The sequence below is a fragment of the Protomyctophum bolini genome (genome assembly GCF_963924005.1).
Source record: "Protomyctophum bolini genome assembly, chromosome: 21".
In the NCBI taxonomy this organism is placed as follows: domain Eukaryota; kingdom Metazoa; phylum Chordata; class Actinopteri; order Myctophiformes; family Myctophidae; genus Protomyctophum; species Protomyctophum bolini.
The window spans coordinates 5,388,559-5,402,594 of record NC_137882.1 but is presented as its reverse complement, the minus strand read 5'-3'; the positions used below and the strand labels follow the sequence as shown (position 1 = coordinate 5,402,594).

Genomic DNA, 14,036 nt, shown 5'->3' with positions numbered 1-14,036 from the left:
AATATATCGGACCGTATTATCGGTATATCAGCAATATCGATGTGAAAATATCGAACAATATCAGTTTTTACCCAATATTTTATTTCATTATATATACAGTACTAGCCCTTATACCCGTTGTGAAATAGTTGCGCCCTGGGTGCGTTTTCGCATTTTTAATTCACTAACAAATTCATTATAAATCATTAACATTGAGTGACTGCAGTTTGTTCCAGCGGTGAAATGTCCCTATAATGTCCTCTCTGGCCCCGCCGTCCCGCTCAGGTGCTCCAGATGCGTGACGCTCTCCTCCGGCGGTCGGGCGAGGACCTGCAGGAGGCCAGGCGGGAGGCTGAGGTGCAGAGGGAGGACCTACAGGAGGCCAGGCGGGAGGCTGAGGTGCAGAGGGAGGACCTACAGGAGGCCAGGCGGGAGGCTGAGGTGCAAAGGGAGGACCTACAGGAGGCCAGGCGGGAGGCTGAGGTGCAGAGGGAGGCGGTCCGGAGCCTAGAGGAGGAGGTGCAGGAGGCCAGGCGGGAGGCTGAGGTGCAGAGGGAGGCGGTCCGGAGCCTAGAGGAGGAGGTGCAGAAGGAGGTGCGACAGAGGAGGAGTGTCGTCACCAAGAGCCACGAGCTGAGGAGTCACTGCACACAGCTGAGCCTACAGCTGCAGCAGCTGCGCAGACAGCACACACACACAGGTAGCAAACTAACTACACAGCTGAGCCTACAGCTGCAGCAGCTACGCAGACAGCACACACACACACAGGTAGCATGCTACGTTGCTAACTAAGCAGTCAACACACACACACACACATGCTTTTTTGTTCTTGCTTAATGTAAGTCGCTCTGGCGTCTGCTAAATGCCTAAATTGTAGCAAACTAACTACACAGTCAGTACAGTACAGTACAGTACCACTCAGTTCAAACGGGACTGATTTCTTTTTTTGTCAAAAACAGCCGATCTACTCACAGCGCGTCGCACAACCTCTTTTCAGATCTTGGGACTCTTTGACATGCAACGTTTGAGAACCACTCGCTGTGCCAGGTGACATCACATACTGTACAGTAGCGTACAGTAGCTTTGTCACGCTGCGGGCAAATCCCATTTGCCTGCCTGACGTGTGATTTATAGCCGATTGCTTGTCTAAATTAGCCTTCAGTTTCCAAGTGTCTGTACTAACACGTATCTTCAGAAATATGATTTGAATTGAATTGCATTTCCAAACCACACCTAGGAATGTGCTCCCAAATCTGATTAGCAGAAATCAGCTATCATGTGGTTTTTATATGCTCGTCAGACTTGATCAAAACCAATCTGATTACAATCTGGAATTTTGGATAGGCCAACAATCAGATTTGGAGGCTGCCGGTCTGAACACAAGCCTTATTTATTCACGACGGCGTTGAGAAAATAGCATAATGATCAATAAAAGTCAATAAAGACATTAACATCACTGTTAACGAGGAGCTGCCCGGTGAACCAAACGGCCGTCCTGCTGGGATTCCCCCGGCGGTGTGGGGAGGGAGTTGGACCAGAACATTATGTCAACCATCAAAGGTGCTTGTTTTCCTGTTTTATTTGGGCATCAAATAGGAGCCATAACCCAGTGACATTTCAGCCACTTTTCAGGCACTTTTGGTCTAAGTTGGCGTTAAATACCTCGCGCTGCGCAAGGGTATTCATTAGCACACTCACCGTCACTATAATTATTGTTTGATAAACTGAAAAGAAAAAGGAGAAAAAAAAGTTGAGTTGTCCTCGAGTTGAATTAGTTGGAATGTATAACCTTTAGAAGACAATATGGCAAGTCGCCAACCCTCCGGGGCGAGTGGGAGAGGTGTGAAGATCATTAGAAGAGATGCAGGGAGAGAGTGGCCAATGGAATTGCACGAAAGACACGGTCATCTCATCTTGACCGTTCAGCCGTCAGAGTAGTAGGTGAGATGAGTGAAGTCATGCTAGTGTTAATCAGCCTCCTTGCCAATCTTTCTATGAATCGCCATTTCAGCTGGTGTTGATTACCTAGCGTACCACCTATGTAGACGCGCTGCGGCGCGACAGCTTGGCTCACAACACTGCAGAGCTCAAGAACCTGATGTTGGATAGGAATTTGTGGAGGGCAGCGATCCAGGAATCCCGAGTTGGTGTTGTTGGCTAGACTTCACTCTCGCAGCATGATGATGATGATGAAAGGTCAAAGGTCATAGGTTAAAAATTGCCAGAGATTTTGAACTTGTGTAAATTTGTGCCTCCTGTGGGGGGTATTTATATGCAAATATCATGACCAATGGCATTGCAAGTCTAAACAATGAACATCAATGATGATGTTTAGGTGAAAAAAGAACAGGAAACAATATATGTTAATTAAGTAATTAATTAATATAAAAATGTTAGCGAGAAGCATCGTTTTGCAGGGCTCATACAGGGCTAAGCCCCTGTATGACCTGCCTTCTGTTGCAGAACCACAGCTGCTGCTGCCCAGCTCAATCACTGAGCACAAATTGGCCAATGGACGGACACATGGTGGTTGAGCAGAGGGTGGTGATTTGGTTGGTGGCTCTTCTGCACACATACATACACACGCTTATATGACAAGTTTTAACGTAATGGTGCACTGCTAGGGCTGTATGGTAATGATTGTGTGTGTGCGTGCGTGCGTGCGTGTGTGCTCATATGAGATGGTGGCCTTTGTAGTTGTGTGTCACTGCAAGAATGGTGGTAGTTTGGTCTCTCTGGGCACAGAAATGTCTCATTAAGAATTAACGTACACATCTATGGTCACGCTAGGCGCACACCTCAGACAGACACGCGCATGCGCGCATGCACGCGTACGCACGCGCACGCACAGCCATTTCTTCAACTCCCACTGCTTTAATTAGCACATACACACTTACTCTCTGAGGTACAAATGCAGCAACACGCGAGCACACACGCACGCACGCACACACACACACACACACACACACACACACACACACACACACACACACACAGAGACACAGACACAGAGACACACACAATCAGCTATTGTCCACAGAGAGATGTAGCCGGCCTCTCACAGTGGCTGGCTTGCTGGCTGAACATTGCTCATTAACAAGATAGAGACAGTGGAACAGCAGCACAGTGCGCCGCTCGGCCTTTTGTCTGTGATCAAAATGCACCTGAAGCTCGCCCCGCGCAAAAAGCCCACACATTATTCTGCTTCTTATCCCATTCTGACCTGAGATCAGATTCATGCGAGGTTTCCACTGGACACACACTGGTCTGATTAACCCATTCTGACCTGAGATCAGATTCTAAAAATGTCAGTCGTTCTTCGATTTTTCAAAAATAGCAGACCTACAAGCTCATAGCGCGCCACTCGGTGGCGCGCTATGAGCTTGTAGATCTGCTATTTTTCAATAGCTAAAGCATAACATGATGCCAACACCAAAACGGGTTCCCGTTCAGAATGGGTTATACCTTCCGCTGTGCAAAGCCCATTGTAACGGGCTAACGGAGAATAAAAATGGTTTATTATAACAAAGGGAACATTATTTACGCCGGATGCGAGTGGCGGCCTGCCTGAATAGACAAGGCTGCTGACCTTGGAATTATTGCAAATGAACAAAAGTGCGCTTGTTGTTATTAACATTGCCGCGCTTGTTGTGTTGTGTTGTGTTGAGTCGTGTAGAACTGTAGATATAAACAAAAGGAATGATGAAGTAGGGACTTTTTTTTAAATACTGTTGTATGTGTCTGAGAAGACTAGACTTCCAGCAGTCCTAAGTGGAATATTAGAACTGGTTTCTAATGGATGAATGCCGAGGTTTGGCTTTGAGCAGTTAGAATAAATACATACAATAAAATAGATTCATTAGAAATAGAATAGAAATATTCTGGCCCCAGCGGTAGTACCTATGATCGACCAGCATGTCCAATGGCTTGGTTAACACTAGAAGGTCTAGTGACAATTTTTTAATTATTGAGAAGTTGATTATCTTTGCCCATGAAGCTTTCAGAAGGTTCCCCTTCCATGAGCATCATCATCCATCACCATTCTATCATCTCAGAAAATCTTGACATCTGAAAATAATTCTAAATGTGAATTTAAGCACATGCAAATTTAGCTGATTTTTCTTCAGACCTTCTAGTGAAAACAGGCTCCGAATTCTTTTTGGCAAATATAGTAAATATATTTACCTGAGGGCGACAAGAGATGAGGTCGTGTGCATGCATCCGCCTGGGTGACAGCAGACTGCTGGGCGAACACTAGCGCTTTGGCATGGGGGGTCAGATCAATATATCCGCCTGGGTGACAGCAGACTGCTGGGCGAGCGCTGGCGCTTTGGCATGGCGGGTCAGATCATATCACATATGGAATGAATTCTGTACTGGCCATATAATGGAGCGTGTCTTGAGTGTACAAAGTTTGATAAGGTCAGATCAACATTATGGAATGTCGGAACAGGTCAGCTCCATATATATGGAGAGCTAAGAGTTTGAGGTGAGACGTAGAGTTGTTGGCCCATGTTGATGACATCAGGGATCTCCATTCTCCATATATGGGCTTAATATTGATGTCATCACTTGAGGAGGCTTGGCCATATATGGGGGCATTCCCATATATTGGCTTAATATTGATGACATCAGGGATAGTGAGTGAGTGTGTGAGTGACTGACTGACTGACTGGAAATGCACGATTTCATAGTTAACTGGCGCAATAATGGTTTAATTTCAATGTATTGATAGATACATAATAACCAACAGTTGTAAACGTGAGTGTGCACTCCATGGCCAAGCATAGTGAGCTGAGTCCCTTCATGAGAGGAGGAATATAGATGGAGAGGTGGGGGGGGGGGGGGGGGGGGCTACAGGAGGTCACGAGGATGAGATTGAACGGCAGCTGGATTCAATCAGACAGAGAGAGACGGAGTGATTAAAAGAAGGAGAGGACACACTCTGACCTAAACTTTGCGTGTGACTGAAACTGTGTCACACATCTTGACAGCATACATTCACTGTCTGTGAGTGTATCAGACTTCTAGCTTGAGTGCGTGCGTGCGTGCATACGTTAAAGAAGTTCTGGCTCCCGAACTGGAACAAACTCCCAATTGCAGTTAGAACCGCAGACTTACTCCCAATTTCTAACTCCACTTCAGCCCTTAGCACTTGACGTATACGACCATTCAGACATACCTTGGTCATTTTGTTCTCATGGTTTGCAAGGCTTTTACACACCTACAGGCGACAGGTGCGTAGGAGAGGGTAAGGTGCCCGACAATGAAAAAGAACACACACCTGCACACTGTCTTCAAATGCAGTGAAAAAACTTAAATAGGGAAACAGCAATGTTTCGACCTAGGCAGCCTTCATCAGGCTATCTTTATGAACACAAATGAGAGAACATATTTTTGTAGGCTGTCTAACCTCGGCCCCAGGCTTACTTATCTGTGAAAAGAAAAGCCTGGTCACAACGTAAGGCAGAGAAGCTATCGTCGGATGTGTCCTCCGGATACCAGCTATATCAACGTCATTTCCTTGGGCAATACTTCTGCTAAAATCCCGCAACTTCCGCCCAAACAAATGATAGCCTTTACAGCGTAGGTCTTGCCCAGGGTGCCTAATGGTAGGCCTAGCAGGTCAAACCAAGTGAGTGATGTCATTTCTTGGTTTGACCTGATAGGCCTACCATTAGGTTGGACAGCCTACAAAAAGATGTTCTCTCATTTGTGTTCATAAAGATAGCCTGATGAAGACATTGCTGTTTCCCTGTTAAAGTTTTTTCACTGCATTTGAAGACAGTGTGAGGGGTGTTTGTTCTTTTCATTGACCACAATGTTAACATTTTAATTTAGATGATTTAGATGTCATTCAGACAGATGCTAGGTTCATTGTTCACCTGGTGTCCTATTGTATCAATGTACACTACAGCTTATTATTGTTTTGACAGTATATTGTTTAGACTGATGCTAGGTTCTTAGTCTACCTGTGATCCTAGTGTCATTGTCTCTCTGCCTTTGATGTATGTGTTTAGCACTTTGAGAGGCCTATTATAATAATAATTATTATTATTATTATTATTAGTAGTAGTAGTAGTAGTAGTAGTAATAGTAGTAATAGTATTATTAGCATTACCTTACTTATTGTAAGTCCTCTGAAAATAAAAAGGGAAACGGTGACAATTGCGGATGGCAGGGTGCCCAAAATGGATTGATTCCTCATGAATTGGCTAATAATTAATCCATTCATTGGATGCAGTTTTGGACGGATGATCCGATGATTGATTTTGAGCTATTCAAAATAAAAAAGTTTCTGTCCGACCGAGATGCAGAGACATTTTTGAACGACATATTTGATTACATTCCCAAAGCCATGAAGGAGAAAAGAGAAAAACAAAAGGACTTGTAACTTTGATCCTAATGCAAAATGAACGTTATGCTGGGTGACAATAAATGGAATAACAGTATAAACAACACGTCATAATCTGATTACCACACTTCCAGCAAAGCAGAAATGTGATATTACCACCTCTCTGTGCTGCTGACGTGCATCTGCCTAAATATGATGGAATCATCACTGTGTGTGTGTGCGTGTGCGTGTGTGTGTGTGTGTGTGTGTGTGTGTGTGTGTGTGTGTGTGTGTGTGTGGGGTGTGCACGCGAGTGTGTTTATTATCTCACACGTACGTATGTGTGTGTTAACATGAGTGCTTGTGTACTGTATGTTCACATTTGTGTGTGTTAGTCGCTATCCCGCCCACACACTTGCACACACAATCTCCACATGCACACACATACACGTGCACGTCGCACACTCACTCACTCACACACGCACGCACTCACACACATGCAAGCCTCTCTCCTCCAATTCACCTCTATTACTAGCTATAATCCTATTTCACACCCTATCGATCCCCAAAACTGTTGTAGACCGGAACCAGCGGCAAAACAGCAGCGTTATGCCTCTCCCTCATTCTCACCCACCATGCTTTTCTTTATTACACAAAGAGGCCCCCTTTGTCTCTGAGCAAAAGCCCAGCCCTGCCTGCCTGCCGAAAATATGAATTATAAATGTATGGCTAATAAAAGAGGAGAGGAAAGAGATGCACAGAGGGAGAGAGGGAGGGAGAGAGAAATGTAGTGAAGGAGAGAGAGGAGAAGAAGGCATGGTTGAAACATCAGAGAAAATGACTCCTTTACAAGAGTCTATTGATCAGTTTCTATCAAAGGGGGATGTCTGACATGAGATTACCTGGCAGTTTGAGCATTAGGTGCCGTGTGTTATAGCCCGCGGCCCTTGTACCAATGCCAGAGGATTGTAAATAAAGCAGAGAGAGAGAGAGAGAGAGAGAGCAAGAGGGGGGCGGAGGGAGTGTTGGGGTTTATGCCAGTGTACGAGTTTTGTGAGTGTGTGTGTGTGTGTGTGTGGTGTGTTTGTGGATGTTTCTGCTTCGTTTCTTCTGCTGCTCTTTGGAGTGTGTGTGTGTGTGTGTGTGTGTGTGTGTGTGTGTGTGTGTGTGTGTGTGTGTGTGTGTGTGCGTGTGTGTGTGTGTGCGTGCGCGCCTTGGCTTAACCCATTTTGACCTGAGATCAGATTCTAAAAATGTCTTCTACATCCTGACAGTTTTCTGAAAAAGCCATGTTTCTATGTCAGTCGTTCTTCGATTTTTCAAAAAATAGCAGACCTACAGGCTCATAGCGCGCCACTCGGTTGGCGCGCTATGAGCTTGTAGGTCTGCTATTTTTCAATAGCTAACACCAAAAGGGGTTCCCGCCCAAAATGGCTTAAACCCAGAAGCAGTGTTGCAAGCCGGTGAAACTTCAGAAAGAGAAGTCGGAGGAGAGTGTTGGCCCCCCATCCCTCCCGGGACCACCTCCACCCCGCTGCCAATCCCTGCAACAAAGCCATAGGAAGCCCTTATGAAGCTTCTATGAGGGGCGGGAAGGGCCCAGCCTAGCAGCCTATAGCCCTAACCACTGATTCAGGGTTAGCCACGTTCTCATCTCCCCTCATGTTAAAGGTTAGCCAGGAGAGCAGGCTAATCTGACCGCAGATCTGCCATCACGCACTGATGTCCTACACGACAGGCTTTGAAGCTCATATGAAGGGACTGAGAGAGAGAGAGAGAGAGAGAGAGAAGTTGAAATTGAGATGGAGAGAGTGGTCGACAAAGTACTTAACTCCAGTACTTGAGTATAGATACTCCCATTCAAATATTATTCAACTATACTAAGTTGCTCTGACTGACACATTTGCACTTGCATCTAGTTTAGACCGATCTGAGATTGTGGACTATTGTGGACTTCGCTGAGAGAACATGTCGTACAGAGGATGAGGAAAACAGAGACGAAAGACAAAGAGACATGTCGAGGAATTCAGAATCTGAATCAACTAATACACATACTGTACGCATGATACATCTGGTACAGCATCTATGCCTACATTAGGATTAGGTTATAGACACAAAGGTGGTAGCACTTTGGTAAGTCCACATATAGCAGCAGGTACACGAGATTAGACATATAGGGACAGGGAGAGAGACCTTGCTTTTAAGCTTTAAAAAAAAGAGAGATTGTTGATCTCAAATTGCTACTTGGTATATTTAAGTGTCAAATACATAAATACAGCAGAAGACAGATGTTTTGCTTTGTTTTGTTAACCCTGTGACATTCAAGCTAATGCCTTATTTATGCTCTGTGTCACACGACAGCCAGAAATAGCTGATCTATAAGCTCACAACGTGTCACTTGGTCAATGATGCCTCAGTCATAGGCCCAACATATACCCCACGCATTTTTATAGTGTGTTGTGTGCGTGCGTGCGTGCGTGTGTGCGTGGGTGAGTTGGTCCGTCCGTACGTGCCTGCGTGGGTGGGTGGGTGGGTGGGTGCGTGTTTTGTCACTGTAATTTCCGACCTTATGGAGAGAGCACAGTTTTGAGTTGATGTGTGTGCGTATTTATTTGTCTGTGTAAGTGTACGTGTGTAGCGTACGTGCGTGTGTGTACATGTTAGCCATCCAGGCAGTCTATGTGCAGCTAATTGCTCTCCCCGTGGCCTCCCCTGGTGGAGGCAGGTGTCACCGGGGTCATCTTGGACTAATGCCTTGAATGTGAATTTGATCCACCGGCTCAAGTTCTCTCATCCCCCGCGATATCGATTATTTAGATTCATAACAAACTTTCTTTTTTTTCTTTTTTTTTACCTTGAGCTTCAGTCAAATAGCCCAGGTGTTGAGCTCCCCCTTCAAAGAAAATGAAATAATAAAATCAGTGTGTTTGTGCGTCGTTAAATATTTAGCGATTCCAGTTGCCGTTTCAATTTTTTTTTTTTCTCTGCGGGTTCAGTTTAAACAGTTTGTACGTAGGCTGCAAAGCCATAAATTAATCATGTAGATTATTGTTGTTTTTCTGCATTCGGCTCCTCTTCCGATATTCATTTTAGCATCCTACCTTTCAGTGCATTCCACTAAGGCCTGTTTTGTGAACACAATGCAACATTCGCCAAATGTCCTCTGTCTGTGCACTGCCATGTTGTTGCTGTATCTCCATATTTCGTCAATTTACGTTTTATTTTATTTTATGTACAGTATTTATTTATTTCCAGTGGATTAATGCCCTACTTCTGCTTTTATTTTTTATTTACATTAAGTAACAGTTTCGGACATACAAGGTTTCCACCCGACAGTGACTATGCATAAACTCTATATACACATAAGCACGCGCACACGCACACACACACACACACACACACACACACACACACACACACACACACACACTCACACACTTCTAAATATTCAACACACACATACACATACACACACCTTCTCAATATTCGCTAGCCTTGGCCAGTGATGGCTGACATTTTATGTTCTATTCAATGAATACTGAATTCACTGAAAAGGTTTTATATAAAAAGGGGAAACATAAAAAGAAGAGAAAACACATTGACTTACAAAACAGTGTGAGGAACAAGGAAATAAGAGTAGGGAGCTCATTTTAATCGCAGGGGGGGGAGAGAGAGGGAGAGGGAGAGAGAGTAGAGTCGAGCAAAGCCAACTTTGTAGAGTAACCTGAATGCTGTGTGTTTTATTATGCATTGCCTCAATGTGCTAGAGTATAAGTGTAGGACAATGGGGTTTTATTGCACGCAGACCTTCTGAAAAGGGAGAGTGATTGAAGGACTGACTGTGGTTAGGAGCAGAGCTCTGCCTGCCTGCTGCTCCCAGGTAGAGAGTGCCATCTATTGACGGAGTCGGGAAGCGCCTCCCCTTTTGTCTCCCAACAAAAGGCTCGCAGACATGGTGTGCTCTTCTTGTATTGCTATATCTGTGAGGGCCATATGTCCCCATATGTATTAGGAATAGACATTGTGAGGAGTCTTAAGGAGCGTTTTCCTGGTCCACAACATCAGAAAGATGGAAGGTTTAAAGAAGAGGTTTAAATGTGATTTGAGGGAGTTATAGGATTTTACAATGAGGAAAAGATTCTGTTTGCTTTTAGGGTTACGATCAAGCCTTTATATAGGTCAGGTTTAGGGTGTTATGTATGGTCGGACTCTGGCCTGGTTTACATTAGGTGTAAACTGGAAAATAGCCGATTCTGAGACAGATCTGCACATTTTTATGTTATTCTGCTCTTCAATGCTATTCTAAAATGTTTGTCCTCACAAGTATAGTAAGTTGTGTGTGTGTGTGTGTGTGTGTGTGTGTGTGTGTGTGTGTGTGTGTGTGTGTGTGTGTGTGTGTGTGTGTGTGTGTGTGTGTGTGTGCGCACGCGCGTGCGTGCGTGTCGTTCCTGCTCTGCCATGCAGTAACATCTGAATGGTCTGTTCTTCCTGCGTGTCAGGCGTCTTTCTGTTTTTGCTGTGGAGGTGACTCATCCATTGGGCTGATATTGCTCCACTCCTGCTTGACTGGAGCTTTGTTAATGTATGCTTTATATAACTGAATCCTGTCTCTGTTTGTCTGTCTGCCTGCTGACAGACACACACACACACACACACACACACACACACTGTCGCTGTCTGGTGAAAACCTTGTGTGGCCCAAAACTGATCCAATGTAGTTTTATTGTTTTAGTCTAAAGCTGCTGTTAATACTTTTCATTGGTTCCATATTATTCATAAAACACACACTTAACCACTTTCACTTCCACAACAGGCCACAGCGTGTTGTGACGTAATGTGTTGTGAGGTCGTCGTACATTTGTACATTTCCGCTGCTTTTGGGGGTGGTGACGCCGCAGTATGGCATTCATTTACCAGAAAAGGGTTGAAATACAGTGATGCAATATTCATTGCCCATATGTTCATTTATACTACACTCTCTGAATCTGTCTGTCTGCCTGTCTGTCTGTCTGTCTGTCTGTCTGTCTGTCTGTCTGTCTGTCTGTCTGTCTGTCTGTCTGTCTGTCTGTCTGTCTGTCTGTCTGTCTGTCTGTCTGTCTGTCTGTCTGTCTGTCTGTCTGTCTGTCTGTCTGTCTGTCTGTCTGTCTGTCTGTCTGTCTGTCTCTCTCTCTCTCTCAGTGGAGGAGTTGGCGGGCCGAGCAGAGGAGGAGGCCAAGCGTCTGAGCGAGGAGCGGCCCGAGCTAGCGGAGGAGAAAAGAAGGTGAGTTGGAAACAGAGCGGCAGGCAGGGAGGAACCTCTCCTCTCCTCTCCTCTCCTCTCCCCTCCTCCCCTGAGTGTATGCCCGCTACGACTACTTAGATCTACAGTTTCTCAGTCAGTGGTGGACAAAGTATACAGTATATACTCTAAGTGAATGCCCTCAAGTGAATATACTCAAGTATTCAAAAGGTACACAGTACAAAGTTCATTTGTAATGTTATATTGTTGCTCTCATATCTCTACAGGCCTATAGAGAGAGCTCTCCGCCTCAGTTTTGTGACAAAACATATCATGAACAAATAGTGAAAATAGCTGATGTACAAGCTCCGTGTTTGAAATGAAGTCTTAAGTGGTGAAATTCATAACATTATTATTTTTTAGTTTGTAAGTATGGGGTCCCAAGAGCAAAGAGCACAATATTTATTTTTGAAATGTACAGTAGCGCCGTGAAAAACAAAGAAAGTAAATGCTCCAAAAAAGGCTCCTCGAGTACAGCATTGATGTACAGTATGTAGTTTAGTTACTGTAGTGTCCACCATTCCTCCCGGTCCCCCTGTGTGTACGCCGGATAATCAGAACCACTTTAGATGTCCACGCAGCAGGCCGTACGGTATTTAACTGAACATGTGGCCGGCGGAGAGAAGACTTCAGTCTGAAACACTTAGTGCTGTTTCAGAGGGAGCCTGTGTGTGTGTGTGTGTGTGTGTGTGTGTGTGTGTGTGTGTGTGTGTGTGTGTGTGTGTGTGTGTGTGTGTGTGTGTGTGTGTGTGTGTGTGTGTGTGTGTGTGTGTGTGTGTGTGTGTGTGTGTGTGTGTGTGTGTGGTTGTTGTCATTAAAAAAGTATGCGTGGTGAGAATTATACTGCAGCACATCAAATGATAATAACTTTCTTCTGTCATGGTATGAATGCTAGTAGGCTACATATTATTATAATTAATTCATAAGTATTATTATTAATCTCATGTAGAGCTCGCTAACCAAATTCAACCTGGCGTACTTATTTTAATAAAAAGAAACAAAATATAATTATAAACACAATACAAAATTTGACAAAAATTGCAGTTCTACAAGCTGTTGTAAGGTTGTATTAATATTATTATTATGTACACATAAGTAGTTAACCAGAAATGTCGCAGTGCCTTCAGATAGTTGGGAACCTGAGCACCTTTCGGGTGATATTATCAGACTTCCCACACCCACACTTTGTGTTATGAACAATAAGGCCATCACACGGGCTAGCGCTCTCAATATCACGTGACACTGATCATCCACTGTATCGCTTTTTCAACCTCATGCCATCTGGACAAAGATACAGAACCTTGCCATGGAAAAAGGTTCGTTTCAGTAGGAGTTTTGTCCCCTCAGCCATCACGGCATTAAACAAACTGCCCCGCCGATAGGATGGTTTCTGTACACAGTGGGGAACTCATGTTTTTCTGTACTACGTGTTGTTTTTGTTGTTGTTGTTGAACAGACCTGTGAAGATGAATATCCTTCGGAGCTTTATTATTATCAGATATCAGATATTTCAGCATTATCAATGGAAAACTGTTGTTGTGATCAGAATATGTATGGATGCAGCACGGATAGCAGAGAGTTCAAAAGTTCCGGGCAGCAGACGTTGTTATTCAGAGCAAACTCACAATAAGCACGGTAAACACATATACTGTACATCAAATGCAGAGAGACAGTGTAGCGCCTCAGTAAACTATGGGATCACAGCTAAACCAAGAACCTAGCATACGTCTAAACTAAACGATATACTGTCTTAATAATAATCTGTACAATGAAACTATAGGATACCAGGTGAACATGTATTCGTATGTCATGTCCTACGGGCTGAAAGGTCAGAGGTGAGACGACCTGGTGCTGACCCATTTGTGTCACTTGTGGTGATGACATCAGCTCACATGTACAGTGTCCTCCATTGTGTGTGTGTGTGTGTGTGTGTGTGTGTGTGTGTGTGTGTGTGTGTGTGTGTGTGTGTGTGTGTGTGTGTGTTTGTGGATGTTTCTGCTTCGTGTCTTTTGCTGCTCTTTGGAGTCTGTGTGTGGGTGTGTGTGTGTGTGTGTGTGTGTGTGTGTGTGTGTGTGTGTGTGTGTGTGTGTGTGTGTGTGTGTGTGTGTGTGTGTGTGTGTGTGTGTGTGTGTGTGTGTGTGTGCGCGCGCCTGTGTGCACTCTCATATTTGCGGTTGTGGCTGTGTCTTCCACATGACCCCGCTGTCACAGCCTCAGACTGGGGGAGTTTTGGGGTAAAGTTGGGGGGGCTGCGGAGCATTTCCACAGTCCAACTGACAAGGTTGAGACTTTTGCGCGCGTGGCGGCCCTCCGATATACGCCACGGTTTTATAATAAGGCCGTCTTATTGCATTTAAAAAAGCTTTATTTTCTCAGCCGGTCGGATTCCGAAAACAACGGTGGTGTCTGTGGATTACAGCCATTTGCAAAGTCCTCCTGTTTACT

At 44.6% G+C, this 14,036-nt stretch overlaps 1 protein-coding gene across 1 annotated transcript in view; it reads left to right on the top strand.

Annotated features, from left to right (window-relative positions):
- The window catches only part of pmfbp1 (polyamine modulated factor 1 binding protein 1), a 150,070-nt gene that overhangs the window by 97,756 nt on the left and 38,278 nt on the right, over positions 1-14,036 (top strand). The window contains exons 16-18 of the mRNA XM_080793286.1: positions 265-336; positions 526-679; positions 11,492-11,573. Of these exons, the coding sequence (XP_080649412.1) occupies positions 265-336; positions 526-679; positions 11,492-11,573 (308 nt within the window). The remainder of the gene's footprint in view (positions 1-264; positions 337-525; positions 680-11,491; positions 11,574-14,036) is intronic.